This window comes from Myodes glareolus, chromosome 7 (genome assembly GCF_982192425.1).
Source record: "Myodes glareolus chromosome 7, mMyoGla1.1, whole genome shotgun sequence".
NCBI classification, from domain to species: Eukaryota; Metazoa; Chordata; class Mammalia; order Rodentia; family Cricetidae; genus Myodes; species Myodes glareolus.
The window spans coordinates 48476241-48490716 of NC_142032.1; the positions used below are offsets into that span (position 1 = coordinate 48476241).

General features: G+C 37.6%; 1 protein-coding gene across 1 annotated transcript; it reads right to left on the bottom strand.

Moving 5' to 3' along the window:
• Nucleotides 1-4013: 4013 nt before the first annotated feature.
• Nucleotides 4014-4970, bottom strand: LOC148121369 (olfactory receptor 5B12-like). Its single transcript, XM_087907588.1, has one exon. It carries the CDS (start codon nucleotides 4965-4967, stop codon nucleotides 4014-4016), a length of 954 nt encoding a protein of 317 aa, XP_087763714.1. The 5' UTR covers nucleotides 4968-4970.
• Between the last annotated feature and the right edge of the window lie 9506 nt (nucleotides 4971-14476).

A 14476-nucleotide genomic window follows, 5' to 3' on the forward strand; every position in this document is an offset into this window, starting at 1 on the left:
GGATTTTGATGGGCATTGCGTTGAATCTGTGGATTGCTTTTGGTAAGATTGCCATTTTTACTATGTTAATTCCGCCTATCCAAGAGCATGGGAAATCTTTCCACTTTCTATTGTCTTCAATTTCTTTCTTCAAAGATTTTAAAGTTCTTGTCATAAGTAAGTAAGACATAAACACAACCAATAAGGTAACACCAACATTGAATGCTGCTAACATGAACAGCAGTATTTTATTGTTATTATTATTAATTTATAAAAATTTCTACTTCCTCCCCTCCTCCCAATAACTTCTCGCTCCCCCCACTCCCTCTCCTCCTCCCTCTCCAGTCCTATGGGCAGTCAGGATTTCCTGCCCTGTGGGAAGTTCAAGTTCCTCCCCCACTCTCTCCAGGTCTAGGTGGGTGAGCATCCAAACAGATTAGGATCCCAAAAAGCCAGTACACGCAGATGAAACAAGTCCCAGTGACATTATCAATGGCTTCTCAGACAGCCCCCATGTCAGCCACATTCAGAGAATCTGGTTTGATCAAATGCTCGTTCAGTCCCAGTCCAGCTGCCCTTGGTGAGCCCTCATTAGATCAGTCCCCTTGTATCAGTGGGTGAATGCCCCCCTCACAGTCCTGACTACCTTGTTCATGTTCTCCCTCCTTCTGCTCCTCATTTGGACCTTGGGGGCTCAGTCCAGTGCTCCAATCTGGATCTCTGTCTCAATCTCCATCTAATGTCGGATCTTATCTCCTGTGTGAAACCCTTCTATTATCTTGGGAGTGACAGCTGAAGCAGAAACACCATTCACACTGGAGAGCTTAATGAGAAAAATGTACATAGGAATATGGAGTTGGAAGTCCAAAAGAATCAACACCAAACTTCCAAGTTTCCCAACCAATGTGATCAAATAAATTAAAGATGACAAATAAAAAGACCTGCAGCTTTGGGGCACATGCTAAACCCACAAAAATAATGCAATCTTTTTTAGGTAACTTCTGTACTTCAACTACTCTACCATTGAAATTCCCACTTGAGTACATAGAGAATAGACAGGTGACTCTCTCTGGCATACTTATTTATGCATCCTCCAAAAGAATACCATATCAACCCTGTGTTCTACTACCATATTGTCTAGCTTTAGTGTCATCCTCTTCACTTCATATCAAAAGATCTCTAGTCTTTTACCAGGACTCTTTCTAGATATCCACTTAGACACAAGAATATTCTATACCATGTTCAACTTTCTTCAAACCATAAATGTCCCATACTATGGGCCTGACAATAAGGAAACCTTTGAACACCATTTCAATTCCCTTTGTTCATGTGATCTCATTCTACCCAAGGTATTTCCATCTCCTAGTCTCAACCTTCTCACTAATCCTACATTCTCCTCTTACATGTTCTGATAATATCAGTCTTAGGGCTAAATAAACATATCCACATTTCCATATACTATTGCAAATACACCAACAATAAGAAAGATTAAGCCAACATCTTTCTCACAAAATCTACCCAATTAAAATACTTACCAATTGGGAATTCTCTTTATGAACATCAGAATACCTAACTTACAAGAAAAACTATAATCTTCTGCAAAGAATTCAGGATGTTTAAGGAAGACACAAAGAAAAAGTTAAATGAAGTGAAGAAGAAAGAACTTAAGGAGAACAATCACCAGAGTAATACAAGCAAAAACACAATTTTGACCTGAATAATGAAGACAATTCAAGACCTTAGAATATAATTCCATCTGAAGATAGAAATATTGAAGAAGAGTAAAGCTAAGATGAGGATGGAATTTCAAATCCCAATAGCTACTAGAAAACATAGAGGATATTTTATGTTAATATAAGTTTAGCATTTCCATGGTCAATAAGGTATATAGATGCTGTTTTCAGGAATGAGCCTTTGCACCATTATGTAGAGAGCAATTAACCTCTTAGCCATACCCTGGGTTGTTTGAAGATGCCTCTTAGATCCCATTTCCCATCAACTCAGTTTAGATGAGACTCAGTGCAAGTAACATGATTTAGTCTCAAGAGACGCCCAGTTGGGTCCAACAATGTTCATTGATTTTATTTAGATCATATTTATAAATGTATATATATTTGAAAGTTTGTACTCTATTATAGTTCCATTCTACTCATAAAGCATTCACTCATACATTCTAGCATCTTTTTTTTTACAGGAATATATTTTGCATGTTACCAAATTAGAAGCCAACACCAACCAAGTCATAAATCCTTTGGCCTACAGTTGTGTTCTGCCTGCAAAACATACTAGTAAAATTGTGGCATAGAGCTTGTGGTACTAGCCAACCAATGGCTGGTGTGAATTAAGGCCCACTTTATGATTATTTGAGTGACCAAGAACCCAAGACTACATAATCCATGCAACTAGTGCAAAACTAAATACTACAGATCTAAAACAATCTGGAAATAAAATGAGTTCTAATGATATTATGATCTTCTTATCGTTCAATGTTTTGCATTTCTATTTTCATAAAAGGTTCCTTCTACAGCAGATGAGAAAAATACAGGAGCCCACAGTCAGACGTTATGAATAAAGTGAGAGAATTTGAACACTCAGCCCTAAATTGGATGTCTCCACCAAATCCATCCCTGGGGCTCCTGGGATCCCTACAGAGCAGGAAGCAGAAGGATTGTAAGAGATACAGGGGAAGTCAAGACCACAAGACTGTCTAAATCATCATGAGCAAATATATTAACTCAGAACTAAAGAAGGGGCATTATGGGCCCTACATGGACTAGCAACTGGACCTCTTTTGATTTTTCTTGGGCTGTTTTCCTTCTGATAGATTTTATTTTTGAAGTGAGGTTGTTAGGTACTTCTCTCCTGTGTTAGCTTGCAGAATACCTTGAGGATAATTACCTGTAGTTAGTATTGGTGGATATTCTAATTGATAATATGCTTGATATCACATAATTCTTTTTTAATTGAAATAGATTTTTCTCTCGTACAATATTACATCCTCGCCAAAGTTCTCCTACTTCTCCTCCTATATGCTTCCTACCCTGTATTCTGGCCTGATCCACTCCACATTTATTCCCTTAAGAAAGTAGCAGGACTCCAAGAGACAATGACAAAACAAGGCACAGTAAGAAATGGAAAAGTTCTGACACCAATTCTGTCCAAGGCAAACTATTAGGAGAAAAAGAATCATAAGAGCAATCAAAAATAATGATCTGTTCTCACTGTTAGGAATCTTACCAAAACACAAAAACACCAAGCTAAGAACCATAAAACATACTTAGTGACCTTATGTAGACCATGCAGGTCGTGTGCTTTCCAATTTAATCTCTGTGACCTATATGAAGCCATATTAGTTGATTTAGTAGGCCACATTATTCATGTCTTCTGACTCCTACAGTCTTTTCTGCCACTCTTCCATGGAATGGCCTGATCTTGGAGGTGATGGATCAAGGGGAAACCTCCAATTTATGTAAATGCTGTCATTATAAAAGTTGTGGAGAATAACCTGTAGTCTTTGAAATATCATGTAATGTTTGGAGCATCCTTATGAAACATCTAAAAGCTAAGATTCACATATTTCCTTATCCATTTTTGTTCTGTGTTTATTCACCCAGACCTGAATAATCACACAGCTATATGAATTATAACACTGTTTGACCAACAGCTCAGTCATATTCATAGCTAGCTCTTACATTTTAAATTAACTCATTTCTAATAATCTGTATGTTGCCACAAGGATGTGACCTACTGATAATGTTCTCGCACAATCTCCTCCAGCAGCTACATGGCATGTGCGTGACACCACCTTCTTTCTTTATCTATGCTGGGATACCCCACCTTGCTATAGTCTGCCCTGCCATTGGTCAAAGAAGCTCCTTTATTAACCAGTGGTAGTAAGACATATTTACAGCATATAGAGGGGAATCCTCCCTCAGTTTCATATGTAAATCACAGATAATAAATAATTACAAGTAAAAATATTCTTAGACAATGCAGGTCCAATTAAAGTTGCACATGACTTGAATAAATTTTAGTTAATTTACTAAGCCCACTGAAAAGAGTACTTTTCTAGCAACCTTCTTAAATGCATTCTTGACCTCTTTATTTCTCAGACTGTAGACCAGAGGGTTCAACATAGGTATGATTGTTGTATAGAACATAGATGCCATTTTGTCTTTGTCCATGAAATGGCTGGAGCTTGGCTGTAAGTACATGAATATGATTGTCCCACAGAAGAGAGAAACAGTGGTGAGGTGTGATATACAGGTTGAGAAGGCCTTTTTACGGCCCTCTGTTGAACTCATACTCAAAATAGCAATGAAAATAAGTATGTAAGAGTTCAAAATAATCACTAGTGCAAAAGCAACATCAAATGCAGACAAAGTAAAAACTATAGTATCATTTATGTGAATATCAGAACAAGACAGAGCAAGTATTGGTGGGGTATCACAGAAAAAATGATTAATAACATTGGAATGACAGAAGGAGAGATGGAAAGTAAAAGCAACATGGATGGAGGATTGAAGAAATCCATAGACGTAACAACAGGTAACAAGTAAGACACATGTGGTCCCCTTCATGGAGGTTGAGTAATGAAGAGGTCTACACACTGCTGCATGATGGACAAAAGCCATTGCAGCCAGAAGGAAACATTCAGTAGTGGCAAACGTTATCAAGAAGAATGTCTGGGCAGCACATGCATTGTAGGATATGACCTTGTGTTCTGTGAGAAACCCCTCCATTAATTTGGGAGTGACTGCTGTGGAATAAATGAAGTCCACCAGGGAAAGGTTACTGAGGAAAAAGTACATGGGAGTGTGGAGTCTGGAGTTCAGTAGAATCAACATGACCATACCTAGGTTCCCAACCAGTGTGATTAAATAAATTAGAGTGAAGATGATAAATAAAGGGACCTGAAGCTCTGGGGCATTTGTTAACCCCACAGGAATAGATTCAGTCACCTCTGAAATATTCTCCATGAAAGTCATAGGGGAATTGCCATGAGATATTCCTAGGAGGAGAAAATAAAATAAAAAATAATCTGCAAAAAAACTACCAAAACTAAGTTAATGAACTGAAAAGTTTTCACAGAACACAATCTTTTATTTATTTATTTAGTTAGTTAGTTATAAAAATTTCCACTTTCTCCCCTACTTACTTCCAGAGAAGGAGCTACATACTAAGTGACACACAGAAACTAGGTACTAACAGGCAGTTTGTTCATATGGAAATGCTACAAATAATAATTCAAACTTATCTGTACGCAGTGTGTTCCCTATCATGACTGTGGGACTCAATTACATTTGCCTTCAATTTAGAACTGTATTCTCTGCTCTAAATAACTACATAATGCATACCATAACTATTTGTAATAACTGCAAACATTCTTGTTTAAAATATACATTGAAAACTTACCCAACAGAGAACATTGAAAAGACCATGCCATCAAGGTCACTTTCTCACTGTGTGAGAAATTTGAAAATGCATTTCCCATCTCCAATACATTCTTGACCACTTAAAATACATCCGAAGATTTGAGACTCTTCACTAGAAACACAATGATCTAATTAATTTTCCCTAAATAATGAGGACCTTTGTTGAATTATTTCTTCTAAATATTGTCACCTTTGGAAAACTCTATGTTCCATAGCATACATTCTTAATTGAGTGTTTATTTATTAAACATGTCAAAATAAAGGTGTAGTTTCAGTGAGATGGTATAGTTAGTAAATGGAATTGGTGACACCTGGTGACTTTCATATTCTTTTCTGAATCCCTTTATGGTACACTTGTGTTCCACAAATACACACTCAAAAATATATTAAAAATAAAAATAAACTATACAACTCAAAAAAATAAATCAAAATTTAAAATCAATAGCAACAAGATAGAAAACTGGCACAAGCATGTCAACTTGCAGAATACTTTGTGTTCAATCCCCAGGGAAATATTAAAAAATAAGTGAAGGAGGCATTTTACAAATGACAAAAGCAAAGATATGGTGCACTGTCTTTACATAATTATTACTACAAAATAATGTTTCTTTTTCCCAACAGCATCAATTTATTTCATTTGTGTTTAAAGAATGAAATCAATAAAATGGAACGATTTCTCTTACTCTCCACTATATTATTACTGTTTACAACCAAGTCATATTTCTACGTGCATCTGTATGTATTCACTTCCATTGCAGATAAAGTAACAAGTGACTATTCTACTGTAACTTCATTAGGAAAGTGTAGTTTTACCCTAAAGACAGCTGTGACTATGGAATGTTAATTTTACTCATTTATACACTAAGCATCCTTCTTACTCAGAGCAGTAGCTGATGCTGCCCATTTTTTCTTTAAGTTTAACTATCATCCTGGTCTTTTCTAAATACATCTGATTACCAGACCTTTGAAAATTTTATGCTGTGGTGATATGGAATTAAAACTGAATATGGACTGAGAAAATTGGTAGAAATTGTGGACTGTTCTGTAGGATTTTAAAACATGTGTACATTTTATTTCATGGTTTACTCACTAGTAAATCTGAAATGGTTGGGAATTCTGTACTCCACTACAAGTATAACTTGCTTTGGTTAATTATTTGTTCCTTTTATTATTTAAGCTTGTTTTTAAATGATTTTGCACACATAGTTCATGAATATCATTTATTCCCAGGCACCCTTTCTACAACCCTGTTTATTATCCCCAACCAACAAATCTCTTTCTCCTGTTCATGCCTGTTCACTTTCTTTCATGACCCACTCTGATTAATGTGCTGTTTTAATATTAGTAGTAATGACTTGAAGCTTTGTGGGCTAATAGTGGGTAGAGAACTAAAGAAAGTCCTTCTTCTTCCAGGTCTATCAATAGCCAGTACATCAGAGGTAAGAGGACAATGGCACTGGGTTTTGATTCTACTGCATGGACTGGCCTTGTGGGAGCCTAGTCTGTTTGGATGCTCACCTTCCTAGACCTGGATGGAGGGAGGACCTTGGACTACCCACAGGGTGGGAAAGACTGACTGATCTTAGGACTAGAGAGGGAGGGGGAGAGGGAGAGGGGGAGTGGGAGGGTATTGGAAGTAGGGGAGAAAGTGGAAATTTTTATAACTAACTAAATAAATAAATAAATAAAAGATTGTGTTCTGTGAAAACTTTTCAGTTCATTAACTTAGTTTTGGTAGTTTTTTTGCAGATTATTTTTTTATTTATAAAAGTTTATTAATTTATAAAAGTTTCCATTTCTGCCCCTCCTCCCAACACCCTCCCACTCCCCCCACTCCCTCTCCTCCTCCCTCTCCATCCCTAAGAGCAGTCAGGGTTTCCTGCCCTGTGGGAAGTTCAAGTTCCTCCCCCCTCCCTCCAGATCCAGGAAGGTGAGCATAATTAAAGGACTTTGAGCCTATTATTCATGATCCTAGAGAAGCTAAATAAGAAGGTGAACCTGAAGAAAATCGTGTAGTTATCCTCCTGGAGATTGAAAGTAGAGAAGAGTGCCAGGCAACCTCGTGTGCATGGGGGTGTTGGGGGGGTTGTTGGAAGGGGAGAGGATTAGAGAGAAGGGAGTAGGGGAGGAATGGGGAAAGCTCTGGGGGATTGGGATGAGGGGAGGGAGGAAGGATGGATATGGGATCAGGGAAGTATATATCTCAACTAAGGGAGTCATTTTAGGGTTTACAAGAGACTTGATTATAAAGGGGATCCCAAGTCCAAGGAGAGATCCCCAGATTGATCTCTGGACAGAGGAGGGGGTGCCTGAACTGGCCTTGGCCCATAACCATACTGATGAATATTTTGCATATCACCATAGAACCTTCAGCTGGCGATGGATGAAGATTGAGACAAAGACCCACTTTGGAACACTGAACTTAACTCCCTAGGTCCAAACGAGAAGCAGAAGGAAAGAGAACATGAGCAAAGAAGGCAAGACCAGAGGAAACCTTCACAAGTTGATGGATGGAGATTGAGACAGAGACCCACATTGGAGCACTGGACTGAGCCCCCAAGGTCTAAATGAGGAGAAGAAGGAGGGAGAACATGAACAAGAAAGGCAGGACCGTGAGGAGTGCATTCACCCACTGATACAAGGGGACTGATCTAATGAGAGTTCACCAAGGCCAGTTGGACTGGGACTGAACGAGCACGTGATCCAACCAGATTCTCTGAATGTGGCTGGATTCTCTGAATGTGGCTGGCACGGGGTCTTTCTGAAAAGCCATTGACAATGACACTGGGACTTGTTTCCTCTGCATATACTGGAGTTTTGGTAGTCTTTTTTGATACCAGTGTAGGCAACTACAGTTCTTTGTAGTTACCAATTTCAGTAGTTTCATATAAAGCTTATAGTATGGCATTTTGTATTGCTTTATCCAGTCTTTATGCTCCAACATACTTTCTGCCACTTCCTCTAAAATATTTCCCGAGCCTCAGAGAGCATTATATAAGCATCTTATTTAGGCTTTGTGCTTTAAAAATACTTACTGTTGTCCTGGGAACTGACAAGCAGTTGAAGAAGGGCTGCAAAGATGGGATATGGATTTGGAAGACTTTCACATCTACAGCATTGGTCAAATATCCAGAAAATCATCTAGCTGAGTAGCCTTCCAAATCTGAAAATATGCTGTACTACTAAATCTGGGCTTGTGCTTGAAAATTTCAAGTTACAGGTGACATTCTTTGTGGGTGTCTAGGGGAGCATTGACATGTGAGTTCTTATCTCTAGAGGCCTGTTAGCATTTTGCCTGGGAGTGTTTACAAGGATGTTGTGGAATAACAGTTCAGGGAATAGAACCTGCAATATCAGTTCAGTAGGGGTATAGCCATGTTAGGCAGGAAAATAACAAGGACAAACATCATTGAAGTCTCTGCACACATCATAGAATTCTTGATTGAAATCATTGCTTTTATTTTTCATTATTTAAAACAATTTTCAATTTCAGATATATTTGATCATATTCTTCCCCTTCCATAATATAAAGATTTTTCATAAAATCTTGGTATGACCTCAACCTAAACTTTATTTCAGCTTAGTGGTTTTTTTTTGCATAGAAAGTATCAACTTTTTATTACCACAATCTAGTTTGGTTCATTATTTTCATATTTGTTTATATGGAAAGTATTTTCTTTAGCCCCCAACCTACCTGGACTGACTGTAAGCAGCGTTTAAGTTCCCTTTTAACTGCTGAGGAAAGGGGTGGGATCATAAACCACAATCATGAAGGCTGTGATAAGTTCAGGCCCATAGGGTCTGAAGCAGAAATACGAGGTGACTGCATATTGCCCTCAGACTTAACAAATTGGGAATCAAAAGATGATCAAGGTGTGAGAGTTCTTGTCACTTATTGCCTGTCCCTACTTACTGAAATGAAAGTATCAGTCAAAAAGTTTAGTACAGTTCTTTACAGAATATTTAATATTCTGACATGAAGTCTTAGTCTTTAAATTATACAAGTATTAAATATTATAGGTCAATAGTTGTTCATGTTTGTTATACATGCAGTCAGATTAATTAGGTTCTTTAGGTCCATAGAGATTGTATTCTGCCTAGATAGGTAATCTCCAACCACTTCATGGATCTGTAACTCATGGTATTTAAATAACTTAGGGTTCCGTTGACATGAGACATGATTGCTCCTAACAGCACCAATCTATTCCTGAAATAATGTTGAGGAATAAAGACACTGCACTCAGAGTTTGTTTTATTTTTGGCACAATTGGCCTTTGGGCAAGGAACTGCCCATGCCTCAACCGCTGACAAATTACATGGTGTCCAGACTGGATAAACAGGACACAGAGAAAAGGACTGCCAAACCTTGCCAAGACAGGGTAAGAGGGCTCTAAAAAATTCTCTGCCTCTGAAAATATTCTGTCAGTTATGCTAGGTGTTAGCCAAAGTTCGTTGCTTTGAGGTTGTAAATGAGAATTTGGGAGATCACTCAGGTAGTCAATTGTCTCCACTATAAACTGCTCGAATCAAGTAATATTATTTCCCTTTTCAGGCCTTAGATTCAATGGAGTTGAAGTTTAGATAGTTGTAGTTATCTTCCTGTTATTATTTATCCAAGCCTATTTCTGATGCAAGACTTAGACTCTTTGGAACAGAATGTTTATTAAAACATTTATCATGTGTTCCTTGCTTAATATAGTTTATGCTGTTTTTAATTTTATACTTGATATCTGTTCCTATTGTATAGTGTTTGTTATTGGGTTTAGATCACTCTTGTTTAGAGAAAAAGGGGAGGTGATGAGGAAGCCTTCTTAACCTATTATCTTTAAGATGTGGGACCAAGTTAGGGTGTGGCTTTCTGGGATCCAGAGAAAAACGGGAGCATGGCCCAGGTGTACTCACTCTGTGTGTGGTTCCCTTGAGGCACAGCTGAGCTTGGACTTTTAATTCCTGTTCCATGAGTTTTCCCCTGATAATAAATAAAAATATATTTATTATTTTATCTATTAGCTAGCCTGGTTATTTTTCAAATCATGCTAATGTCTATAAGAAGTCAACAAATCTCACAAAGATATTGAAGTTACTTCAGAGAAATCAGTGTCTTAGGAGGTTTACCAGTTAATTTTCATTGATTTGGACAACCCACAAACCACAAAGTGGGATTTTGATTGCTTTTATTTTCCAATTTTGTGCAGGTATTCACAGAGGGTTAGAGAAATTACAGGTACTTGAAGGAATATATAGGTTCTTGTATTCAGATATAGCTTAGAAGTCTTTCAAAATAAAGATCAAGTTTAGAGGAAAGATAGAAGACTTTTTAGCATAATGGTAGTGCATTCAGAGAAGGACCCAAGGGAGGTCAGATGACCTACTCTACCCAAGTCAGGATCAAGGAAAGCCAATGTGCTTAATGTAAAGAGAAAGGACCCTGGAAAATAAATGCCCAAAGATTCACAGAACAAAAAATGACACCTGATCCTCAGTGTGACTGCATTGAATAAAAGAGGATATCTCTGCTCTCTTGGCAAATATTTGGTTTCCAGACAATCTTTTTGTTACTCATTATCTGGGACACAAAAATAAGGAGTCTGTTCAAGCCCAAGACAACAGATTTTTCTTTTGACACTGCAAAAAGAGTGATCATAAAGTCAGCAGAACCACTATATATTAAGCCCTTTCTCAATTCTCATCTTCTTGACAAAGTCACATGTTCTAGAATGTCCCACATACACCAGCAAGGAAGAAAATTGGATTAGACAGTAGGGTACATTATGATAGAAGACTTGTGGGTTCTTTCAGAAGTATGGCCCATCGCACCTGAAGGCTTAGGGACATCCCTTCTCTTAAAAATTCATCAGAGAAAACAACTGGGATCAACTTATCTATGTCACTAGCTACTACTAGACTTAATTAATTAATTTAAGATAAACTAAAGTATATTCTGAAGAAACGAAGCTCACTCTAGGATCTCCATGGAAATGTAATTATTTAACTTCTTTTACTTATAATTGCCCAATTCTCCTATATATCAGCATGTTTAAACATATTAAGATGTAGTTTCTGGCTCTTTTAGGGACAAGGAAGGACTACACATTTGACCTTGCTAGATGTATGACAGATAAATATTTCAAAATGAGGTCTTGTGGGAGTATGTTTTCTAATCTACATCCATCACCAAGTAGACATGTATAACAGAGATAAAGGTAAGAACTACTCCCTACATGGCTTCTCACAGTTAAGTCCAACATAAACTTCTTAAAATAGAAATATAGAAATTTCAGTTATATTTATATTCTTACTTACAACAGAAGAAATCATATATTCATATGCTTTGGGAACATGAGCCTTAACTATTCAAGACCAAAATTTTTTTTCAAAGTTTATTAAATTATAAAAGTTTCCATTTCCGCCCCTCCTCCCAACACCCTCCCACCCCAACACTCCCTCTCCTCCTCCCTCTCCATCCCTAAGATCAGTCAGGGTTTCCTGCCCTGTGGGAAGTTCAAGTTCCTCCCACCTCCCTCCATGTCCAGGAAGGTGAGTATCCAAACAGACTGGATCCCAAAAATCCAGTATATGCAGAGGAAACAAGTCCCAGTGTCACTGTCAATGGCTTTTCAGAAAGACTCCGGGCGGGCCACATTCAGAGAATCCGGCCACATTCAGAGAATCTGGTTGGATCACGTGGTCGTTCATTCCCAGTCCAACTGGCCTTGGTGAACTCTCATTAGATCAGTCCCCATGTATCAGTGAGTGATGGCACCCCTCGCGGTTCTGATTTCCTTTTTCATGTTCATCCTCCTTCTGCTCCTCATTTGGACCTTGGGGGTCTCACTCCAGTGCTCCAATGTGGGTCTCCAACTGTATCGTCATCCATCGTCAGATGAAGGTTCCCTCTGGTCTTGCCTTCTTTGCTCACATTCTCTTTCCTTCTGCTTCTCGTTTGGACCTAGGGAGCTAAGTTCTGTGTTCCAATGTGGGTCTCTGTCTCTATCTCCATTCATCGCCAGATGAAGGTTCTGGGACTCTTGTCTATTTCCATTCTCCAGGAGGATAACTACATTATTTTCTTCAGGTTCACCTTCTTATTTAGCTTCTTAGGATCACGAATAATAGGCTCAAAGACCTTTAATTATGGCTAGAATCCACTTATGAGTGAATAAATACCATATTCCTCTTTTTGGGTCTGGTTTACCTCACTCAGTAAAGCGTTTTCTATGTCCATCCATTTCCAAGCAAAATTTAGATATCATTGTTTTTTACCGCTGAGTAAAACTCTAATGTATATATGCTCCACACCTTCTTTAACCATTCTTCTATGGAGGGACACCTAGGTTGTTTCCAGGTTCTGGCTATTATAAATAGTGCTGCTATGAACATAGTTGAACACATGCTTTTGTGGTATGATAGGGCATCTCTTGGGTATATTCCCAAGAGTGGAATTGCTGGGTCTTGAAGGAGGTTGACTCCCAGTTTCCTGAGAAACCGCCACACTGATTTCCACAGTGGCTGCACAAGTTTGCATTCCCACCAACAATGGATGAGAGTTCCCCTCTCTCCACATCCTCTCCAGCATAGGCTATCATTGGTGTTTTTGACTTTAGCTAATCTGACCGGTGTAAAATGGTATCTCATAGTTGTTTTGATTTGCATTTCCCTGATCGCTAAGGATGTTGAGCATTACCTTAAGTGTCAAGACCAAAATTTAAAAGGCCTAATGATATAATTAACCAGGATACACAACATTGGTGAGACTCTTTTGGATAATTAAAGAAAAAAATTGATTCCCTACCAAAACTGGTCTTATGAAACAGGTAAAAGACATGTTTGTTACTTTCTAAAAATGTGAGAACTTTATGCTACTTTACATGAAAATTCTAGTTTATGCTGATAATTCAGTAGTTATGTGGGAAACTTTAGATATGATTCAAAACAAATTAGACAAAGGGGCAAAAGGGTAAGCTGCAGCTTCTAGTTGCTAGCAATATCTTTTGTCTTGGTGTTCTTGGATCACCACATTTTCAATAGTCATATCTGAGACCACCCTTTTACTACAACAGGATATAATGAGTAACCTTGCATTTTAAATTAGATGCTTACATATATTAAAGAAATTAACTCTGTTAAAATATTATAGAGATTTGTACAGCATTGTTCTTGCTATTCAGTGTTTTGGGTTTTTTTTTTTTGCTTCTCCATATGAAGTTGAGTATTGTTCTTTTAGGGTCTGTGAAGAATTGTGTTGGGATTTTGATTGGGATTGTATTGAATATCTGGTTGCTTTTGGTATTATTATCATTTTTATTATGTTTATCTTGCCTATCTGAGAGTAAAAGAGATATTTCCATTTTCTAATATCTTCTTTATTTTGTTTCTAAGAAACTTACACAACTGATTTTCTGATTTTCTGCAAGGAATCCAATATTGTAAAAATGCAGAAAGGTAACATTTTCTCAGAAATGTTGCTGGCACAACTGAATTCAACATGTAAAATATTGCAAATAGATACATATCTATCTTCATGCACAAAACACAAGTTGAAATGGATCAAGTGCTTCTACACAAAACAAGTTACATTGAACCTGATAGAAGAGAAAGTGAGAAGTAGCCTTGAATGCATTGGCACAGTGGATCATTTCCTAAATATAACACCAATGTCATAGACACTAAGAGGAAAAGTCAGTAAATGGGACTTCCTGAAACTGAAAATCTTCTGTAAGGCAAAGAGCATGGTAAATAAGATAAAACAATAACATACAAAATGGGAAAAGATCTTCATTAACCCCACATCTGACAGAGTGCTGATTTCCAAATTGCATAAAGAAACCAAGAAACTAGATATCAAAATACAAAATAATCCAATTAAAAATGAGGTACAGAGCTGAACAGAGATCTCAGAATAATTTCAAATGAACTAAAGACATTTAAGGGATTGCTCACCATTCTTAATCATCACCATTCTGCATCATAGAAATGCATATCAAAACGACTCTGAAATATTATTTGATAAACAGTGATAATGACTAACATCAAACATAATGAGGGCAACTTGTAGGTGGAGG